The sequence below is a fragment of the Halyomorpha halys genome, unplaced genomic scaffold (assembly GCF_000696795.3).
Source record: "Halyomorpha halys isolate HHAL.00 unplaced genomic scaffold, Hhal_1.1 Scaffold865.1, whole genome shotgun sequence".
NCBI lineage: Eukaryota > Metazoa > Arthropoda > Insecta > Hemiptera > Pentatomidae > Halyomorpha > Halyomorpha halys.
In genome coordinates, this window is record NW_027110332.1 from 303,986 (window position 1) to 326,029 (window position 22,044).

Sequence of the window (22,044 nt, forward strand, 5' to 3'; positions counted from 1 at the left end):
TTAAATTTCAAAAGGTTGGGGTTAAGTTCCCTCTACTAATGCTAGACCAAATCCCTCAGTTCCAACTCCATGGTTTGATGTGGGTGTGAGGCCAAGTACTGATTAAATTAATTACATCATTAATAAGGTAATATATTATGTTTAAAAGGTGCTGTTTGTAGCTTATAACCTTAAAATACCATTATTAAATATATTCAGCACAAACAGTCTAAGTTTGATGAAAAAATTAGAAAATATTTCTCAATAAGAGAGATAATTGATGTTTACCATATAGGTATTATTATTTTTGTTTTCAAAATATTTTTTTTTCTTCTATTCATTTCTTTTGTTAAACTTTACTTATATTTGGCTTTTTATCAATTATTATTATGATTACATATATTTTCTCTCAATTTTCTTTTTCTTTCCATACTTCAATTTTTTAAATTATTAATAACTAATATATTTTGACTTCTTTGCATTATATAACTTTATTTTTATTTTATTTCTTTAATTATGTTATTTTACCTACTTATTCAATTACCTATGTATACATTTTATTTTCCACTTTTCTCATCACTTCATTTTATTAATTCCATTCTGTAAAATTATTCACTTTATGTAATTCTGTTTATATTTTCTTTTCTATATTCATTGGTTGTTATCTTGTTCTGTTCTTAGCCCTGATGAAGGCTAGAAACTCTAGCCGAAACGTTGGCACAATTAAATAAGTTATCCCAAGTTATTTGTGTTTTATTTTGACCACACCCTCAACCATCTTCTCCTCGTACAAGTCATCCACGGTCAACTATCTCCCATAATTATAAACCAAGTGTGATTTGCGGCTGTCATTATTTCTGAACTTTTTACAATTTTGTAAAGTTTAAAATAAATGAGAATCCGATGTCATGAGATCTGGACTGTAGATGTGGCATTACTTCCCAACCAAGCTTCGCAGCTTTCATACATGTTGCTAAAGATGTGAGAAGCCTTGCATTGTAGTAGTGAAACATGATCGGCCAATTTTTGCCTTTTTTCATTGATAGCTTCCTCCAGTTTCATAAGTTTTTAGCAGTAAACATCACAGTTGGTCATCTGGTTGTGGAAGAAGCTCATAATACAAAACTCCTTTGTAATCCTACTTGATCATTTTCTGATATTAATTAATTAATTTCAGGAATTAAGCTTTTGATATGGTTTGTGCTAGGCTAGTTCATCAAGCTTGGACCATGATCTTTTTAGATTGATGTTATTTTAAACTATCTATTTTTCATCATCAGTGATAATTCTTTTCAATAAATGTTCAATTACATTACGTTTTAAATATATGTCAAACATATTGATTCATTGATTTGTGAATTTCTTTCAAATTGTGCGAAACACAAATATCGAGCTTCTTAACTATTCCAAGATGTCTTATATGATTTTCAATCATTGCTTTCATTTTGTCTTTATCAACATATTTAGAAGGATGGACATCTTTCACTGGAATAACTTCCAGAACGAAATTTTTTAAACTAATTCTGTAATGTAAGTTCTGTTAAACAATCAACACCATAAACTTCAAATATCTCTTTGTGAACCTCAGCCACTTTCTAGCCTTCAATATAATAAAAAATTAAAATGTGTCGATAATACTTATTTTTGCACTCCATGTTAAAACTGAACATAAAGTGACAGCTGTAAACAAAATTTCATGAAAATTTGCTTCAATAGCAACGTAAAGGTATCCACTTCATCATCTCAAAAGAAAAAAATCCTAACATTGACAAAAAAATAAATAAACATAATGCTATCAACTGGTACAAACTAAGTTTCTAACCTTCTTGCCAACTCAGTACACACTTTCATTTTCTAAAATTACTAACAATTCAACAATTGCAGATAACAAAATAAGAGAAAGGGGTTTTGTTTGTTTACTGAAGGCATTGAGAGAACAGTATGTTGCAGCAAGTGGAAGATACCCATCTGAAAAAGAATTCAATTTGAAAATAATTGAGTATATGGTATTATTTTTTAATATTTCATAAATATGAGTAGTCATAAAAATATTCAGTGATAATCTTATATTGTTCATCTTTTTTTTTCCCACTCACAATCATTATTTTCTCTCAAATTTTGATTTTACAATTTAAAAATAACCATTTACTGGTACCATACACTCCAACCGTATGCAGATTATGACGGTTGAGAGGCTTGTTATTTTAAGATTTATCTTTCATGGCATATAAACAAACCTGTGATCTATAACTGTATACTTCATATGATATCACAATCAAAATATCTAGTGTCAGACTGAGTAAATGGTTATTGGGGTAAATGTTTAGTAAATATTTCATGAGACAAAAATTGAGTATGTGGTGCTTTATTGTATGGTAAAACTAGTTCTTAGCAAAATAGCTAAAAAAATAAATAAATAAAAGCTGAAGAAAAGAAGAAAGAATCAACAAAAGCGCATTAAAAAATTATTAAATCAATTATATGCTATAATTGTATTTATAATTATTAAATATCAGAGTTTTTTCTCGAGTGCCTCATACTGACTCAAATTTTGTTACTGGTGCCAACCGATTTAGGACTGTCAATTACTGTTACAAAAACTTCCAGGAAAAGTATATATTATAAAACTTTGCCCTTCTAGCTGATTGTTTAACTGTATTGTTAAGAAGTTAGACTACAAAATTCAGCCAATAAAAATTTGGAAAGTCAGCAGCTAAATTTAAGAAAAAATGGAAAAACTATAGTGTCTGATACTGGTGTCTTTCGCCCTATTAGTTATATTAAAATATTCATAATTAAAATATGTAATTCATAAATCTAAAAATATTTTTAAAGGGAAATCCATGCCCCGAGGACTATTATGTTTTCCAGAAAATTGACTACTATCTCAAACAAAGTAATAAAACAGCAGATCATAAACTTTCAAGTGAACCTTGTACCTGTATACCATTGTTGAAGTCGAGTATAGATCCTGACACACTACTCCTTTATGATGAAATGGTAGAGCACTTTAAACCAACCGAAGAGGAGTCAGATGTGAATGAGGAAACTATTGCAGAGTTTGAATGTTGTAATGAGTTCACAGAGATAGATTATGAATCTTCTCTGGATAAGGAAACAGAAGAAAGTGATCTTGATGAAGAAACATATCAAGTATCAGAAACCAGCACTGACAAGGAAGAATTATCTGATGAATGCAATGATAGTAGCATAAGTACTGAAGAAACAGAAGAAAAAAAACAGAACATAAAAATCATTGAATAAGTCAATTGTCTTGTGAATTCCATTAATGTTGTAAATAAAGAAATATTAATAAAAAGTTTTTCAATCATAAATAAAATTCACAAATACTACCTCACCCTTCTTAGACTAAGAATATACAAATGAATTTTAGCATTCAAATATTTATTTTGTATAGAAACCATGTTAAATTCATTACTAAAAAAGGCTTAGGCCATAATACTTCTTTATTCTTATTCGAGAGCTGACATTACTCCTTTTAGTAACGGAGGGTGATACACTGCGATAGAACTATCTCAAAATAAATTTATAATACGTTATAAATGGAGTAATTTCATTATGACATAATTTTAAAAAATAGTTTTTAAACAACAATTTAAAAAACATTGTTTTGGAAGGGATAATCTGTCCGGGGCTTACCATGTACCTTGGAGTTAATCTTTATTTTTGTTATGCGATATTATTAATTTTGTTACAAAATATATTGGAAATGCAAAGTATATACTTTGTAATAAATGGTCAATGTAAAGTTATGATGAAAAGATGATCTTTCCTATGTGCAAATACCTTTTGTAAGAGAGAACTCAATTTTTATTTTCTTTATGATCATTTATACGTTTGTTATTTAGATAATTTACAATGACTATAGAAAAATTAGTGTCATTGTATTATTCTCTATTTTGACCTTAATACACTGCTTTTTGAATTATGTAAATATTGTTTTTTGTTTGGTTTTTATGAGCCTTTTTCTAAACCTGAGTAAAATCGTGAAATTCGGCCAGTTGTCTTTGCACAACTAAAAGGGTTATGATGAAAAGTTAACTGTTCAGAATATTACTATCATAGTCAATTTTTTCTAATAGCTCATTATTTATACAATACATGAAATAGTTTCCATTTCTACAAAAACTCTTGGGTGAACTTTGTGAATGTGTCGGGTTCTTGGAGTCCTCCTGGGGTCCACCCAGCCTCTCAAATTGGGTGAAAATCTGGTGGTCGAGCGTGATTTTGACCAAAACACCTCCTTGCACAACCGTTGGTTTAGTAACAGTACTTCTTTACAAAGTACTAAACCCCTGACCCTTCATGGAATGTAGTGGTACAAATTCAAATTATATTTGTGAAAACAAAGCAGAATATTTTAGAAAAAGCTATATTTCTTCATAAGCTCATCTAAATGAAACATTCTTTTATTTTTTCATACTATATTATCAGCTCAATTAAATTGACACTTTTTATTTACATGTACAGTACTAAACATAGCAGTTTAAATTATTGGAGATTTAGATTTGAGATATATTCATCAATTTTAACTTTTAAGACATTTAACATTTTTTTTCTCTCTTCTTTCCAAGTTTTTTTTCGGTGTATTTTTCTTTAGTAATTAAAGATTTTATTTTTATTTCATATTTTTTACTTGAGAGTTGTCTTATGTTTATATTTGTACATATATATTTTCCTACGATTTATCAAATTTATTAATAGATTATCCTTAAAAGGATTTGTACATTTATTTTTAGAAATTTTCTTAATTTTTTTTATTTTAATTTATTTACCACAAGGTAATTCATAATCATGATTTTACTTAATACTAGCATATAATAAACCAGAGGAAGGTTCTGCTTGGGCACTAGTTCTCAAACTGGGTGCCATGTCACCCTGGTGTACCACATGTACTAAGGTGTCAGGGCAGTAATATTTATTTATAACAATGATTTTGGAATTTAGAAGTAAATACATTTATATAAAATGGCAACACCATTACCTCCTTATCTATGGTAGGTTTACCACTTGGCCATTTAGGCTTAGAAATATATACATAATTTTGAAATTAAAAGGAAGATTGTTTGGGGGCAGTCAAAGAAAAACTCAAATTGTGAAACTATTTATAAGACTCATTTTAAATATATGATGAATGTAGTACAACAGGATCAACATAATTTTGGGTAAATACCTATACTTTCGAATATTCTCATATTTAAAAATATCACTTTTGACTAAAAAAATTTATCAAAATAACTATTGCTATGTTGGCTATCAATTGTCTTTTTATTTATTTATTTTTTTACGTAGGTAGCTATTATTAATGATTATCTATATGAAATATAATAGTATCCATTAAGTGCCTTTGATATTTCACTAAATGCACTTAATGGATAGTATGAAGAAAAATTTTATATTAAGTTATCTAATTAAATACTGAAATAGTGAACCTATAGGCAGGTAGAGAAGAAATATATTATCAGACAATTGATACCCAACACAGCAATAGTTATTTCGATAAATATTTTGTCAAAAGTGATATTTTTAAACATGAGAATATTCGAAAGTATACATATTAACCCAAAATCATGTTGTACTGCATTCATCATGTATTTAAAATGAGTCTTAGCATCGTAAGGTAGAACATGGTTCAGATCACAAACCAGTGGTTGTGAAACTTGAAAAAACATTAGAAACAAGAACATTTTTTTTTTCATAAATCTTTGCTGTAGAGAAATTAAAAAACTTTTAATCAGAAATGAATTTACATTAGAAGTTAATAATAGATTTGTAACTTCAGAATTTTTAAAAGAGGGTAGTAAAAATATTGACTAGTTATGGTTTGAATTCATTGTAAATACTATAGTAGATTGAATAATGTAATATTCAAATTACTAAAAAATATATATATATACAAATATGCAATATCATTTCTTAAAATGATTATAATAATAAAAAATAATAACACTAAAGTCAGTATGTTTTTAGTTTTATCAATTTTAATCAATTTATACTACGGGACATACATCATAGCGCAAGTACAAGAACTTGAATAATTGAAGATACTTCAGTGAAGCCGATGCACGAAACTATACCATCTAATTTTTTAGTTCTCCTCACCATTACATCATGGTATAACCTTGTATGAAATACAGTATTTCCTACAAAATTGAAAAATATGTTTTTAAAAAAGAATATTTCAAGTTTGTTTAAAGGAAAAAGGGATTTTTTGAAACTGTTATCAATTTTACATGAAAAAGAAATTTTTCATAATAAAAAACTTGTTGGAAGGTTTGATTTTCTTGAGTAGATGAAAATTTTATTTCATATCTGAAAACCATGGTTTTTCAAAACAATTACATATATTTTTTCTCTTACCATACATAGTAAACAAATTCAAGGTATACTATTTTTTTTTCCTTTCTCCGAGTGTGTACATCCTTACTAACAAAGGATATACAACAATAAAAGGCAAAATGATTCACTCATCTTCTAAACATGAAGTTCTTCATTCTTCTTACAACTTAGCAATAAATATGTTTTTAAAAGTTCTAAATGACTTTTGCCAAATATCATGAACCTATGTTATTAAGATTGGCTGAAAATAGAAAGAATATATATATATAAATATAGCAAATATTTTTATATTCATACAACATTTTTTTTTTAAAAATAAATATCAGGGAACTCACCACTTATCCTACTTTTCAAACAGGATAAATATTCTTTTGAATTATTATCTTTCCTATTGCTTTTAGAAATTTGAAGCTCAAATGTAGGGCCAAACTTAGTGAAATTCTATAAAAAATAATACATACTTAAATATTTAGTACTTATAAAAATATTTCACAAATTTAGTCCTAAACATCTAACAATATTTTAATAGTAATAATTACAGGTTTTTCTCTAACTATCATCAGATTCCATTAATTAAAAATTGAATAGTCAAGTCCTGCTTGACAAAACTGTAAATAAAGATTGTCAAATCTGTTGAGGATCCACTTATTTCATTTGGCAGTCTTACAGTATTAAATCATTCTATGAACAGTAGTTATTGGTAAACCAATAATAAATTAATTTTTATTAATAGTCTCATGTAATAAAAAAAAAAAAAGAATCAATTTTAATAAAATTATATGTTCCAGCAATAATAACCTCAAATTCCTTTGACATAAAATGATTCCTGATATAAACTGAACAATGTTGTAACTCCTATACAACTCCAAATGATGGGTAATGTAAAAGGAGACTACTTGTATAAATTTTTTTAAAATGTATTATTACAAAATATAAAACATTTCAGTAAGTTTGGCAACTTCAGTTGGTAAGCATATATATTCACTAGGAGTCTGCAGCAGTACCAGTTCAAATCCATGTTGTCTTTTATTTCATGGTGATCTGGTTAGAATAGCTTGATAACATGTATGATACTTCCCCATATGTCAGAAATGGCCAGGTAAATGGTAAACAAAATAAAAAAATATGGATAGTATCTCAGGTCTCAGTTACTCTTTCTTTGTTATTTTCTTACTTTGTTACCCTGTTTTAGTGTTTGTATCTTTTTCAGCCCCGATGAAGTCCTGCAATGGGGGGAGAAACATTTCTACCTGACCCTCATCCTACAAAGCAATTTTGATATTCTATGTTTGGCAAGGAAAGAATGACAATCTATCTTTTTCTAAGGTTTCACAGGGTTCACAATGACAGATAATTACAGTAATTATACATTAGAACTACAGACTACTAAAATTATAAATTAAATTACATCGTGCTCAGGAATATCATTAGAAATAGGCACACCCACAATGACTGAGGACAGGTAGGTCCAGCATCTTGCTGTATTAGGAATATGATAGCCACCTGTAAAAAAAAAAAAAATATCAATAGAAAAATAATAATAATAAAAAAGATCCATAATTGATCTTAGTAATACATATGATTAAAGAAAAATCATTGCTTAAAATGAATTCAGTTAAATTAAACATGTTAATTTTTCAAAAAAACAAAAACAAACATAAACTGATTAATTGTAGAGAAACGGTACAAATGGCTGTCAAGAAATGTAAAAAATAGCATCATAACTAATTATTAGTATCTAACATTTCATCCCACTTCATCGGGGCTGACTCCTGGAAGATTTAAAATGAAGGCGACTAAATCTTAAACTAGTTAGTTCATCATCCTGTCAATTGAAAGACTTAAACATAGGTTAAGTGAAAGTAAAAATTAATCATCCAATAACTAAGTCAACATGACAACAGTTATTAGATTGAACAGAAAAACTGTTCAAGTGCATGCCCCCTCCTAAGTCAAACCCCTATTAGAATATATAGAAAGATCTTTAGTTATTCTCATTCTCTTCTTGGACTTTATATTTTAAATATTTTCTAAAAGTCTTTGGCTTTACAATGATATATAATACATCATACCCCTTTAGTGGAGATATGGGGTTCAGGAGGCGGAATATGGACTGGAGTAGGAGAAGGGAGATGGTCCAAGAGCAAGACATCTGGTCCAAACTCTGCAAATTGTAACCCCACACTGCACAAGTGGTAAAGGGGATAAAATGATTATGATGATGATGATGTTCTTTAGTTCATAATCAATTCCTTTCATAATTTATATTTATCAATTTTCCACTGCTAATAAAAATGTGATATGGTTAATTATTCCAAATAAATAAAATTGAAGGTACTTTAAAGGAAAATGTTTTAAATATTTATCATTCAAACCCTACCAGACTATTTCAATGAGGGTAAGACCTAGCTGATATTAAAGACTATTCAATTATACATTGACATACCAAGTTTAATCAAAATCATTAAAGCCATTTTTTGAGAAAATTAAGAAAACATGAAAAATCAAAACAATAAAGTGGCACTTCTGGTAGGCCGATTTTATCAAAAAAATTGCTGTCATATCCCAGGTATATACCTGTCTTAAATATACAATTTCAGCTTCATACGACTTTTTGTTTTTGAGCTAGGCTGACCATCACACACACACACACTATTTTGTGAGACTCGGTTATGGGGTCTCGAAACATTTATTTCTGTTGACAACTCCAATTTGAAATTTTGTAGGATAGAATACTTTCCCTTACTATATATTCCATATAAAAATAAGTTTAAGTAAAAATTAATGTACTTACCACCACCAAGAAAAAGTGTTGGCTTTTGGAGTTTTAAAACTTTTTTGACACAATGACTATAAGCATCTAAACTGAGATTAAAATTTTCACCGATTGGATCACCTGATGAAAAAAAAAAGAATAAAAAATCAATATTTTTTTCTTTATATGTTCTCTATCTTTATCATATTGATAATATGAAACACAACAGAAAAATATAATGTCCTACCTGATAGTCCATCAGCACCACACTGAACAACAATTGCATCAGGTTTAAATTTATTTAATACAGTTAGTAGTACCCTGTAAATAAGATGTCGAAAACATAATTCATGCCATACATCTAGTGACCATTAAATTAATGGTACTTTCGATAAGATAAGATACAATATCTGATTTTGAAATAATCAAAACTCTACAACTTGATATTTCAAAATCAATCCTGTTCCCTGATGCATTTATAGATAATTATAATAAATAGATTGCTCTTCAAATCAAATATGAGACTTAACTTTTAATGAAAAGGTAATGAAGCTTTTTTTTTTTTTTTTTCAACTGTTTCAATAAAACAAACATATATCTGTTTACAATTTTTGATTCTTATCCCACCCACATAGAAAACTTGATAATATAAAAAATTTGATATATTAAAAACTTTAATCACACAAACTAGAATTTCAATAGAATAAAACTTTAGAGTAACAAATAAGGTAGCATAAAAAAAGGTCTAGAACTAACAAAAGAAGAAAAACTAAGGGCTGATTAATAGCAGCCTTCAGTTTTTCCTGTTTTATTTTTTAAAGTAATTTTAATAATTACAGCTCAAGTCAAAAATAAGTAATTATTTATCATTATTAAACAAAGGTACCAATGAAAGGTCATCGACAAAGGTAGTATCAAATAAAACGCAACAACTGACCGGATCTGGTCTATGAATGCTTAAAGGAAGGCAAGAAGATTGATCTTTTGATACCAAAGTGTTAATTACAATGATTATTTAAAACTATTAAGTTGATCTTGATAATAGTTATTAATTATTATTAAAAACTATCAACAAAATTTCACAACACTCGCTATAATCCAAAACTAATTCTTACTTTAACAAAGTTCAATAAAAAATGCTGGAAGATAAAATATAAATACAAATTACAGATAAGAAGTTCCTGAACACCAGGGCTAAATAAACTTTTTCAGATGAGAAGTGCAGGTTATAATTTTCATAAACATGAGTCATGAACTAATTTTTTTTTAACTATTTAGATAATTATAGAGTTAATAGTTGACTGTAGATTAATATGAGATGAAGGTGGTTGGAGGTGCAGTCAGCAAAAATACATATTTATTTAGGTATTTTTGCTGACCATCTTCTCATATTAATATAATCAATAACTTATCGACACAAGTTTATTTATAAATAAAGATAATAATTACCAATCGAACATATCTTTATATTTCTCATCAGATGCCCCATTTTTTAATGGTACATTGACAGAATAATAACGCCCGTTTCCATCACCAATTTCGCTTTCCAGGCCAGTTCCAGGGTAAAATCCTGGTTCATAAAGATGGAATGAAACAGTCATTACACGTTTTGTATATGAAAAACAATTTTCAACCCCATTTCCTAAAACCATTTTAGTCATTTAAATATTTCAATAGAAGGTAGTTTAATTAATTTAATAAGATGAACTAAATTAAAATAGAATAATTATTTCTAAATATAATTACTACTTTAAAACAAATGTATAAGACATTATTAATTTGTCTACAAGATTTCTGTGAAAAAAAATAATGAAACTATGAAAATAATCAGTTATGTTTCTTAATCCTCAGAATTACAGGTGTGTCTGAGGAATCAATAGTAATATTAATTTATCTTACATTTTGGTATTCTGAATTGATTTTTTTTTCAGGTTGTATAATCCATTTTCATATAAATAAATAATTACAGTAATAAATGCATTATATTGAATGTGATTTGATGATTTGATATAAAAAGTGAACAAATAGTTATAACTGGGTTAAACAGACCCACCTGTTGCATTACAGGTTAAAAATTAATAATATCGATACTCATATCACTAAACTTGATCAAATCACATGCAAATTCTATTATTCTGCAAATAAAAGAAGAAAAGAAAAGAACACAGAATGAATTTACTATGACCTAGAGAAAATATAATGCCTGAACCGTATAATATAGGATTCGATGAGCCAAAAACTCAATAAGGAAAATAGAAAAAAAAAAAAATTAGTAAGCATATTAAAATTCAGGAATTTCTTGGAACAATCATAAGCCTACTTTCAATTACAAAATGAATAAATAACTACCCACCATGATGTATGTCTAAGTCAAAATATAGTACATTCTGAAATGTTTTCCGTAACTCCAATATTCCAAGTGCAACATCATTTATGTAACAAAATCCCTCAGCTTCATCTCTATAAACCAAGATAACATCTTATTATAATATAATTCATGTTGTATTTTATGGCAGAAATAAAGATTTTAAATAATTTAAAAACCTCTTCACAAACATCAAAGATAATTTAAAAATCTTATAACGTAATGGTGAGCAAATGCGGCTCCTCCCATTAAAATTTTATTTTTTCTTTAAAACATTTGTTGAGAACATGTGCAAAAATGTTTACATTTGCATATTTAATGAAACAATTTATTAGTGAAATTGAAAAACAAACTCAGGTGCACACAGCTAATACAACCTTCCCTAAACTTAATTGTAAATTTCTTATGTCCAAGCGATTCTCTAAATTTACAATTAAGTGATTCTCCATTTCTTTAAAGAAACAAGGATTTATACCTTCCTGCAAGGGATTTTACCCTAACTTTGAACATGAAATAATAAAATGGTGGGGAAATGATTAAAGGCAAAAAAAAAAAAAAAAATAGAATCATAACCTTTTGCATCTGTACACCTCAATTTTTTTTATTTAAGTTCCAGACAAATAATTATTATTTATTCAATGTGAACTTTGTTGTTTATCTGAAATCTTTAGAATAAAATATCACTTTTTGTTGTATTTTTCCACCATTTCAGGTAGACATTGGTTTCACTGATTCACTCGCTATTACACTGATTTTACTTTTATTTTAATTGGAATAGTATTAAGTATGAAATAACTAAATACTAACATTATATTAAATAGCTAATATAAAATTTAAAAAATGTTTTTAAAAACACCTTTGTGCATGATGCCATCCCCCACACCAGTTGATGGCAATGTCAACAGTTTTGTTACATAGTGCTCTTGCTGCTGTTAGAGTACCTCCAGCAATTGCACAACAGAAATCATAAATTCCATCTAACGGCGGACAATCATAACCTGTAATAAGTCAGACAGTAAAATTAACAGGATTAAATATTTAAATCACAACTACTAAATATTAAAATATTAGGGTAATAGTTCCGAAGTACTACTTGCACATGATAAGGTGGGCATGTACTCACTTAATCAAAATGTTATATTGTTACGAGTTATTATTATTATTCATAATCAAAGATACAACAACCCAATTCAGGACTTTGCCGCATCAAGACATCACCTCTACTTCTTTCTGTCCTGTGCAAATAACTGCCAATCTTTTTATTCCCAAAATTTCTTTCCAACGGCTTAAACTTTGTCTGTCCACCTCAATCATGGCCATCCTCTCTTTCTTTTTCCCTCCACATACCCAAATATTAATTTATAATGGGTAAGTCCCATCCATTCTTGCAACATGTCCAACCCACTGCATTCTAAAGAATCCTATATATTGTATCACATCCAGTTCAGGAAATAAATTAAGTAAAACTTTGCATTGTACATCAGTCTAAACTGGTCACGATTGTTTACAGCGCCAAACATTTTTCTTTTAAATACTATTGACATCCACATGCGATAAGGGCTATGTCTCTGAATTATAAGTTTGTTTGCCTATTTAATGTTTTATATAGACAAAATTTTGTTTCTCAAAAAGCAAATGGCTATGCAATATGATTATTGCTGTGTTTAATTAGACGGCTGACAAATTATGCCTGCTATACTCTCTTAAGAGATCAACAAAACCCCCTTAGAAATTGGAACCTAAATTATTATAAAAATATTTTTTTAATTGAGTATAATTGATTGATTGAACGCTCCCCCATGGTGGAATAGTGCTTTGGAACTGGCACAGAAATAATTTTATTTCTTTCAAAATAGAGGTGTCAAAGGTAGGTAAAACTGTTTGATAATCAAGAACCAATAAATGCCAAAATAAATCAAAAAATATAAATGAACAAAAATAAGCCGAAGAAAATTAAGTGATACTGATTAAACTAAAAACAGAAATTATAGTAGCTTATAGAATGTGAAAACATAATTGATTAAACAGCATAATTTTTCAATTTCAAATACAATGAAAAATTCTTCAATGTTGATTATAAACATAGTTTATTACGGAAATAAACAAACAATTTCTATAAATAAATGTAAATAAATATTTAAATTCCATTAGAATATACCTCCTTCAATAATGATGTGATAATTAAGGGCCTTTCAGGTTACATAGTTACCTATTCCATATTCCAATTCCACTTCATCTTCAGGTGTATAGGATTGATTAATTTTTTCTAGATATTCAATATAATCACTGGAATGGAAAGTACATAGTTCATCCTTAGTAGCTGCAGTGGATTTTAATAAAGTAAAGTTTCTCAGCAAATCATAAGCTTTTATTAGATTGTGAACTATAAAAGACTAACCATATCTTAAATGTAGCAGAGTAAAAAGTGAAATTAAACTCAATAAATTCTTGTAACTTACTCTGTCACAAATTCTAGGGTGTTTTAAAGATTCTTTGAATAGAACTTCATCAAAAACTAACCCAACAGTAAAATAAGTATCTTCTAATATATCTAAATCTCTTTTCCTTTTTTTAGTATTTTCATCATGTTTATCAATTTCCATACTAAAAGAACATGAAAATTTGGAAAAATTTTCAGAAAAACACTTTAAAATAATTTCAAAAAATATTACTCAAACTAAATACATATTTAAATTAAAACAAAATTGTTGACATTCAAAATATCTGAAAATTATCCGGAAGGATACATAACCTAGAATGCAACCTTCCTAATGAAGTTAAAGGCGGGGCTTAATTGGGTGAAGTTGGAGACATATCGGCCAATCACCGGCTGCCTTCTACCTCTTTACACTTGTACCACTTTGTACAATTGTTGAGAGATTCAATGGTAGCGGTGCTTGTGAGCAGAATTGGGCAAAAATTAGTTGTAGAAAAGCTATAACTAAAATTTCCCAGGATACAAAGTTTATTTATTAATGATTCATCCATGAATAAACTTTATTCATGGCAATGATTGTATCCATGGGAATTTTAGCTGTAGTCCAGCTTGTGATGGTACGGCCCTGGAGGATTGTTTCAATTTTTTGACAGTGTATCACGAGAACCGAAACAAACAAACAAAAGCTAAGCGATATTAGCCGAAATCAGTTTTATGAATTTCTGTCTGTACCCTCAGGATTGGACCTCCAACTGTTTTTTTAGATATGTAACCCAAAACCTTTTGCTTAGAGCTGGACACCTATGTCCCAATAGGTGGTATAGTTTTTATTTTTTGATATTATTAAATATGTAATGACATTTTTGTTTTATTGTTTTATTCTAACGAATGTGAATAGCCCAGCTTGGGTATATTGTTTGTTATTAGTTTATATAAACGATCGTTAACTCATTATTTTTGTAAAATTACTGCAATTGATTATCTATTTCATGTATTTCACGCTCTAACTGTATTTGTACAGGGGTTGCCCCATAAACAAATAAATAATTATTATTATCATTAGTCCCCATTCTTGCTGTATGCCCTACCTAGCGCAGCCTACCAATTCTCACAATTTTTCCATCATTAGTTATATATTTATCGTTTATACTTGCCCACGCTTAGCGGAGAAGGAGGTGAGTTAAAGGAAAATTAAAAAAATAAATATAATCGCAAAAGGAAAAAAAAACACAAAACAATAAAGAATAAATTATTCCTTAGGCGCCACCTTAATAACTATATTTACATTATTATCCAAAAGAGTATAAAAGTGGATATAAAATAAAACGCTTAGCGGAGAAGGGGGTGAGTTAAAGGAAAATTAAAAAAATTAATATAATCGCAAAAGGAAAAAAAACACAAAACAATAAAGAATAAATTACTCCTTAGGCGCCACCTTAATAACTATATTTACATTATTATCCAAAAGAGTATAAAAGTGGATATAAAATAAAAACAAAATAAAATTTAGTTCAAACCCCACGTAGTCCTTGGGTGGACTGGCAGAACATAAGGTTGTCCGATATTTCCTTTCCGTTTCACTTTCCCCAGAAGTTTTAGGATGACACCTGCTACAACTCTCTTATTCAGGACGTGCTGAAGAAATGTCACTGCACTATATCCCCACTTCTAGTGTTAATGACCGTCCATTGAAATAGAACACGATAATTTTGAAAAAACACAAAACACATACGATGACATTTCTCATATGGTGCTATTTCGGTTCAAACAGTAAAGACAGAGGGCCTTTAAACTATTACCACTTCACATTGAACAATCGTAACGTGTTCCAAAATCAAACTGTCACCTTCACAAAACCAAAAACCACTCGTCTGAACATACGTGTTCCAAAATCAAAACTGTCGCCTTCACAAAACCAAAACCCATTCGTCTCTGCCTATCCCTCGTGTTTTGTTTTTCCATGACAACCGTAAAACCTCTTGTCTACGCAGATCTAGCCAGTGTTTTTTAATTTCACCATGACAACCATAATACCCCTTGTCTACGCAGATATCGCCAGTGTTTTTATTTCACCATGGCAACCGTAACACCGGCTCACCGATTAACAAGTACACTTCCCTATTCGTGCGTCTTCTCCAAGCTGAACCATTCTTTTCTGGGTCGTAGATGCGTCTGAGTATCTTTCTTTCAAATGTTTGGAGATGCCTTTCATCGGACTAAGAAAGTGCCCAAGGTTTTGTGGCGTAAATCAGTATTAGTCGAATTAGCGTTTTATATTATCTATTTTTTGTAGATCTTGGTATTGAGCTACTACCCAAGTGCCAATGCAGTCCAAAATATCAGCTATTGCCCGATGCTATTCGTCTCCTTATCTGTGCCGAAACTTCATTGGTGGTATTGGCTTGTGATCCAAGGTACACAAACTCTTCATCTCGTTCGAAAGAGTAATGATCAATTTGGACAAAATCTTCGTTAAAACCTCTTTGTTGACCAGGAATCATATATTTGGTTTTGTTGGTATTAACAAGTCCCAGATTCCTGGCAGCATAGATGTTGTTATCAAGGAATGTAAAAGGATATCAAGAAATAATAATTTCAAAAGTATTTGATAATAAGGCTGGTAGAGCCATGAAGGAACTGAGTGTAACTAACTCAACCTTAACTCGACATGAGTTTTATATACTTCCAATTAATCTTGATCTTGAATGGCGTTATAGAAATATAGTTATGTATTTGAGTTCTTTCCAGGTGCTTTGCAAGGTGAGCTGAGGCCTGTAGCGAAATCTTGGATGAAGGTTCCTTTGTCTCATTAGGAGAGGGAGGAGGTAGGTTTGCATAGATCAAATTTTAAATTTTCCTAATTTTATTAATTGATTACTTTTATAAAACACAATCTACAAGATATAAATCTTTATCTTTTTTCTATTGTAAAAGGAAATTTATACCCTATTTAAACCGATCATTTTCCAATTAAGAACAAAATAGTTTATAAGCAATCAAACTAAAATATGTAACAAGAACGAAAATAATGAAGTTAGTTATATTCGTTGAAGAACATATGAAATACCATCGTCAATGAAACAAAAAGCATCTCTAAAGAGAAAAACCAAATTCATATAAGTGATCCGTTATAAGCTCGCCCTACAAATTATAACTCCCTATTTATACTTTTAACATGTTAAATAAAGTTGATTAATTCAATATTTAACTGAGTTACCATACTAGCTCTAAAAACATTTTAAAAAACATAAAAGGAATTTAAAAAATGTGGAAACATACATGACAATTAATCAATCACTGCAGCAAAACTGAAGATTAAGGGTTTTATCTTAGATTCATATCATAGATTCAATCAGTTTCATCAACTCAATCAAATCATATGAGAATCACAGTTCTGAGAATGAATTAAATCCATTTTTACATGAAGCTCAAAAAATTTTGGAAAAGTTGGTTTTCTAAATCCTACAATTGGTCTTATGGAAGGCTGACTGTAATAAGACGTCGCTTTATTTCCAAGCAGTGTTATCGATGCGGGTATTTTTACTCGATTTTCTCGATGTAAATGGATTTACATTATATGTAGAGCGCAAGTAGTGTTGCACCAATCCTTCAAATAGTTTTTTATTTAATCAACAATTTTTCTGTTGCTGACAAGTTATTATTATTCCTTAGATTTTGAACATCAGAACATAGGCAACTTTTGGGGCCCATGACATATTTATTTTGGAGGCCTGGGGTGAATATAATTTTCGGGCCTTGGGCAGATTTATTTTTGGGGCTCGGGTCGGATTTGTTTTTGGAGTCCGGGGCGATTTATTTGAACTTTAGAACATATAAGAACGCCGGGGTAGTGTTCTTTTTGAGACCTGTGATGGATATAATTTTGGAGCACTGGGTGACTTTTGAGACCCCTTGCGGATTATTTTTTGGTTCCGGTCCTGATACTACTCTCTACTATTTCTACTGCTACTGCTACAACTACTACGTTCTTGGAAAATTTTATTTTTGGGTCCGCTGTCATTGCTATTACTATCTAATAGTTATACCACTGTAGTGGCTAACACTTTTGCCGCAAAAATGGAAACTGTTATAGTTGACGTGACAGTTGCTTTATTGACATTATTTGTACTAGCCCACTATCACGCCAGAGCTAATGCGACAGTAAAATGATGATTATAATAATAATAGGGTTACAGTTGTAAGATTTTCCAAGAGCGCGTATTTTCAAGGCGCTGAGCATTTATTTTTTGATCGGAAGAATTGACAAGACTTGCTTCCGAGGTTGCCGCCTCATACTAACAGGGCTGGACATGTCAAGATTTATTTTTGGGACCCTCGGTAATAAATATTATCTGCCCCGGGTAGGAATCGAACCCGCAACATTCCTAACCGGGCACTCACGCTCCAAAGTATTCGGCCATATTGTCCTGAATGAAAATTATAACTTATAGAATGAATTAAGTTTTTACAGGAAAGTTCAAACCAAATATCTCAAATAACAATAAATTTGAGTATTGTATATTAAAACGGTCAATTTTACTCTCACAGTGATGAATACTTAGCTCTACCTTCTCCTTTTAATTAATTAAATAGAAATTTCATAAAAATTAATTTAATTTAAATAGAAATTGAAAGATATGTTTTTTAATATATATTTTTTGTTGTATAATTAAAATTACTAAGATTCGTATGACAATTTAAAAAAAATTTTCCCATTTTTATTTAGGAACGAAGAGCAAGAGCCAGACCAATTAATGGTTTAACAACTGGTATAACCTTCTAGGCAGGTTAACTAGTATCGAAGCGGTGTAGTGGATCTGTGATTACTCTTGTTTGATGTACAATTCATTTCGGATGCTGTTTAAACTAGGTACTCCATTTATTATTTCTAATATGCCATTATAATTATGTTCTTAACATCAGTTTTTGTTTATATTTAGTTTTTGTGATGTTTTTATAATTTCATTTGTGTGATGAAATATTTTTCTCTCTAATTAAAGTAAGTTAATGCCTTGATCAATGAATTATTCCAACTAACTGATTGATTTAAAACGTATTGCGAATTCGGTTAGCCTTTTATGAGACAACACAAATTATTTTTTAGCCTATAAAGTTATTTGTTAAAAACCCTATATGAGTGTCATCCTAATGAAGATATTCATAAATAGCCTCCAAATTCTGTTTGGTTTCTTTACTAAACCTCTGTTGTTCTTTTAACCATATTTTAAAACATTTGTTGCTGAGAAGTAGTTTGACTATAGTTATAGACAATACATTTAAATTTTTGAATGTAAAGGCTGAATCTGTAAGGGCCAAAGTTCAGTTGTGTCATTATATCTTCTTTGTGGGTATGTACAATTTCATGGTTTATTTCAATGAACTGCCACCTGAAAATACAAGTATTTTGAAAATATTTGTTTATATGTGTCATTATTGATATATGTGGGGAAAAGATATATATATATGAAAATTGTATCTCTTTCCTCAAAGAGAAATACAGTAAGACAGAGTTCACAGTGAGAGAGATTTTGACTGGATTCCTGATCTTGACAGAACTAGTATTCTAGACCAATGTCTGTCAATCAATCAATATTGTAATATTAGAAATGTTGCGATATTGGTCGAAAATATAATTCTGGACTTTCCGGACATTATCCAGATATAGTGTGTTTTTATATTGTGTCATATTCAAAAATCAAGACATCATTCAACTATTGTGTGTTAATATTTTAGTTTTGAACTATTTAGCTATACCGAATAATCTTTCTATTATATAAAAAGTGTTCACTGAGTAATATTTTATTTTACATATGATCACTGTGTAATATTTTATTTTAAATATTAGGTGAAATAATAAAAATGGGTCATAAAAAATTGAGTTTAACTGATGAATTGAAGAGGCACTAAATGAAAGTACAAATTAGAATGTCGTGATAAAGACTTGAAATTAATTTTTTGGCTTGCTTATGTTATATTGAAAAAAATAATACAATATGAACTACAGAATATATTTAAAGTAAACTTATACAATTAAGCAATGAGTAGTACAATTAAATGAACTATTGTATAATTTGTAAAATGGGGTTGGTCCACTGTTAGGTGGGGGAGGGATACTCCTAGTTATTATAATAATTATTTTTATTTTTTTAGATTGATACTGGTATAGTAGAAATGGTCAAAACTACTCCTTTTAGGCCATATTCACTCACTAGCTGTAATGAAACTTTTTTTTTCTCATAAAGCAAAAGTTGATTGAGGATGATTTTTCAGTAAAAAAAAAAAAAACTGAGTTTGTTTTTTTCTGCTTAATAAAAGCTGATGTCTGTCAGGAGAGGATCTTATCTAAGTTCTGATCATTTATTCCAATTTATAGAGGTTCATTTATTTGTTTTCTGACCCGTTAAGCTCATGGATCAAACCAAGTCGATCATGTTATCCATATTAATATTGTACACCATTCTATCTTTTATCTATTCTTGTATAGATAAATAATGAAAAAATTTAATGAAGAATGTATGGATTATTTAACTGCTATGTAATATTATGTCTTGAAATTTTATTTTTTTTTACATTTAACCATACTAACTAATTACTGTGATAATTTTTTGTTTTTTAGATATACCTGTGTTATATTAAGGATTAGTTGTCGATGTCAGTCTTGTCATTTAAATCAAGTAGGTGAGTTCTAGTATTCTCTTGTATTCATTTTTCTATTGCATGGTAAACCATTGTTATATTCAGAAGGTTGCTTTAAATTTTATACACATATACACAGTATTTTAAGAATTTTTGTATTCTACTAATTACTTTTATTTTAGGTGCTGAATTTTGCCTCTCCGACAGTATGCAATTAGAGGAAGGAGAAATTGAAGATGAAAGTGGTGATGAAATTGATCCTTATACTCCTCTTGAGAGGCCTTCATTTATACATGCAATCAATAGTGCTGTAGAAAAAAATCATTCTGATGAGGACTTAGCTAATGAAAATTCTTCAAGCGATGATAATTCTGATAGTGACTCATGCATTCCTAAACGAGCTAAGATAAGAAGAAAGATGCCTTCTAACTTACATACGAAGAAAAAGTATTCCATTTGGTGTAAAAATTCAAATGAGCAATTAACTGATTTTCTTGGTAGTTTTGGTATGCGTAATCCTGAAAATGACCGTAATGTTGAAAATTATATGGTCCCGAATGACATGATTCATCGCAAGAGAAAAATACCCGTGAGGAAAGATGGATTGGATCCAGATTTAATCCCTAAGGTACTTAATGCATTGGAGACTACTGAAGCAAATACATACGAAGAAGTAGCTACAGATATTGCTACCAAACTGGAAGAACCAAATAAGGGATTAGTTCTTCGAATTGTTATTATTGTTGGTAAAGACAAAGCTATCGATTTTTACAACAAAACTAAGGAAATTGAAAAGGATGGAGGAATGCTTATTATCAATAAATCACGCCGAAGAACTTCAGGAGGAATATTTATATACTTGATTCGCCATGATGATGATATTACTCAATCTCAGAAAAGTGAAATATTTGAGGAAAATAAACTGAAAGAAAGTTTGCATAAGCAACTTTATAAAAAGAGAAAAAATAGGAAGAAACATAAGGAATGGACTGATAAAATGAATGAAGAAAAAGCTTCAGAATCAGGACAAGAAATGCTGAGTAATCCTCCCCCTTCTCCTGAACCGCATCCTTCTGAATCACTACCTGAGTTACCTTTGAGACGGGACCTTGTAGGACTACCCGAGTTACCTTTGAGGCGGGACCTTGTAGAACTACCAGAGTTACCTTTGAGGCGGGACATTGTAGAACTGCCTGAGTTACCTTTGAGGCGGGACCCTGTAGAATATGACGATCTTACTTCAATGGACCTCATATATGATTGAAGTACATATGCTGGTCATTATTGATATTTTATGATTTACTGATTGTACTAATTTCAGTAATTGATATTTTCACATTTTTCGTAAGATAGAGTTAAGTTTTTTTTTTTGTGTTTTTTACATATGTAATTTATGTATGCAATGGTAATAAAAATATTTTTTAACATACTGGTTGTATAGCAAATCTGCCTTATTTGAGTGAATAATTAGTTTCGAATAAAAAGGAGACCCTGATTATTAAATTTATATAT

The 22,044-nt window shown here is 29.5% G+C and overlaps 3 protein-coding genes across 9 annotated transcripts in view; 2 read left to right on the plus strand and 1 right to left on the minus strand.

The window, feature by feature from the left end:
- LOC106686734 (uncharacterized) overlaps window positions 1–3,281 on the plus strand; it is a 51,185-nt gene extending 47,904 nt beyond the window's left edge. For all 5 annotated transcript variants that reach the window (XM_014430206.3, XM_014430205.3, XM_014430203.2 and 2 more), the window contains 2 exons: window positions 1,864–1,985; window positions 2,815–3,281. In XM_014430206.3, coding sequence (XP_014285692.1) covers window positions 1,864–1,985; window positions 2,815–3,243 — 551 coding nt within the window. In that variant the 3' untranslated portion in view covers window positions 3,244–3,281. The remainder of the gene's footprint in view (window positions 1–1,863; window positions 1,986–2,814) is intronic.
- A 51-nt stretch (window positions 3,282–3,332) lies between these two features.
- LOC106686735 (histone deacetylase 8) lies at window positions 3,333–15,149 on the minus strand. 2 transcript variants are annotated; one of them, XR_010843728.1, is made up of 11 exons: window positions 13,919–15,149; window positions 13,669–13,852; window positions 12,316–12,457; window positions 11,448–11,554; window positions 10,544–10,736; window positions 9,342–9,415; window positions 9,134–9,235; window positions 7,748–7,842; window positions 6,675–6,780; window positions 6,361–6,580; window positions 3,333–6,143 (listed from the first exon to the last, which is right to left on the minus strand). XR_010843728.1 is itself a non-coding variant. In XM_067048484.1 (10 exons), the coding sequence occupies exons 1-10, from the start codon at window positions 14,060–14,062 to the stop codon at window positions 6,555–6,557; spliced, it is 1,173 nt and encodes a 390-aa protein (XP_066904585.1). In that variant the 5' UTR covers window positions 14,063–15,149; the 3' UTR covers window positions 6,189–6,554. The 2 variants fall into 2 exon arrangements, 1 of the variants encoding a protein (XP_066904585.1); XM_067048484.1 differs by lacking the exon at window positions 3,333–6,143 and having other exon boundaries at window positions 6,189–6,580.
- Window positions 15,150–18,603: 3,454 nt separating this feature from the next.
- Window positions 18,604–21,961, plus strand: LOC106686738 (phosphorylated adaptor for RNA export). 2 transcript variants are annotated; one of them, XM_014430211.2, is made up of 3 exons: window positions 18,604–18,766; window positions 20,513–20,570; window positions 20,715–21,961. In XM_014430211.2, exons 2-3 carry the CDS (start codon window positions 20,546–20,548, stop codon window positions 21,794–21,796), a joined length of 1,107 nt encoding a protein of 368 aa, XP_014285697.1. In that variant the 5' UTR covers window positions 18,604–18,766; window positions 20,513–20,545; the 3' UTR covers window positions 21,797–21,961. The 2 variants fall into 2 exon arrangements, with proteins under 2 accessions (XP_014285697.1, XP_014285698.1); XM_014430212.3 differs by having other exon boundaries at window positions 18,667–18,766; window positions 20,513–20,574.
- The last annotated feature ends 83 nt before the right edge of the window (window positions 21,962–22,044 follow it).

Bases quoted from the DNA above. Each gene is read 5' to 3' on its own strand.
- LOC106686735 (XM_067048484.1), bottom strand. From the start codon at position 14,062: ATGGAAATTGATAAACATGATGAAAATACTAAAAAAAGGAAAAGAGAT. The intron at 12,458-13,668 runs GTAACTATGTAA...GACTTATTACAG, and splicing joins GGAATTGGAATATGGAATAG to GTTATGATTGTCCGCCGTTA. The intron at 9,416-10,543 runs GTAATTATTATC...TCTTATTTACAG, and splicing joins TATAAAGATATGTTCGATTG to GGTACTACTAACTGTATTAA.
- LOC106686738 (XM_014430211.2), top strand. From the start codon at position 20,546: ATGTCAGTCTTGTCATTTAAATCAA. The intron at 20,571-20,714 runs GTAGGTGAGTTC...CTTTTATTTTAG, and splicing joins AGTCTTGTCATTTAAATCAA to GTGCTGAATTTTGCCTCTCC.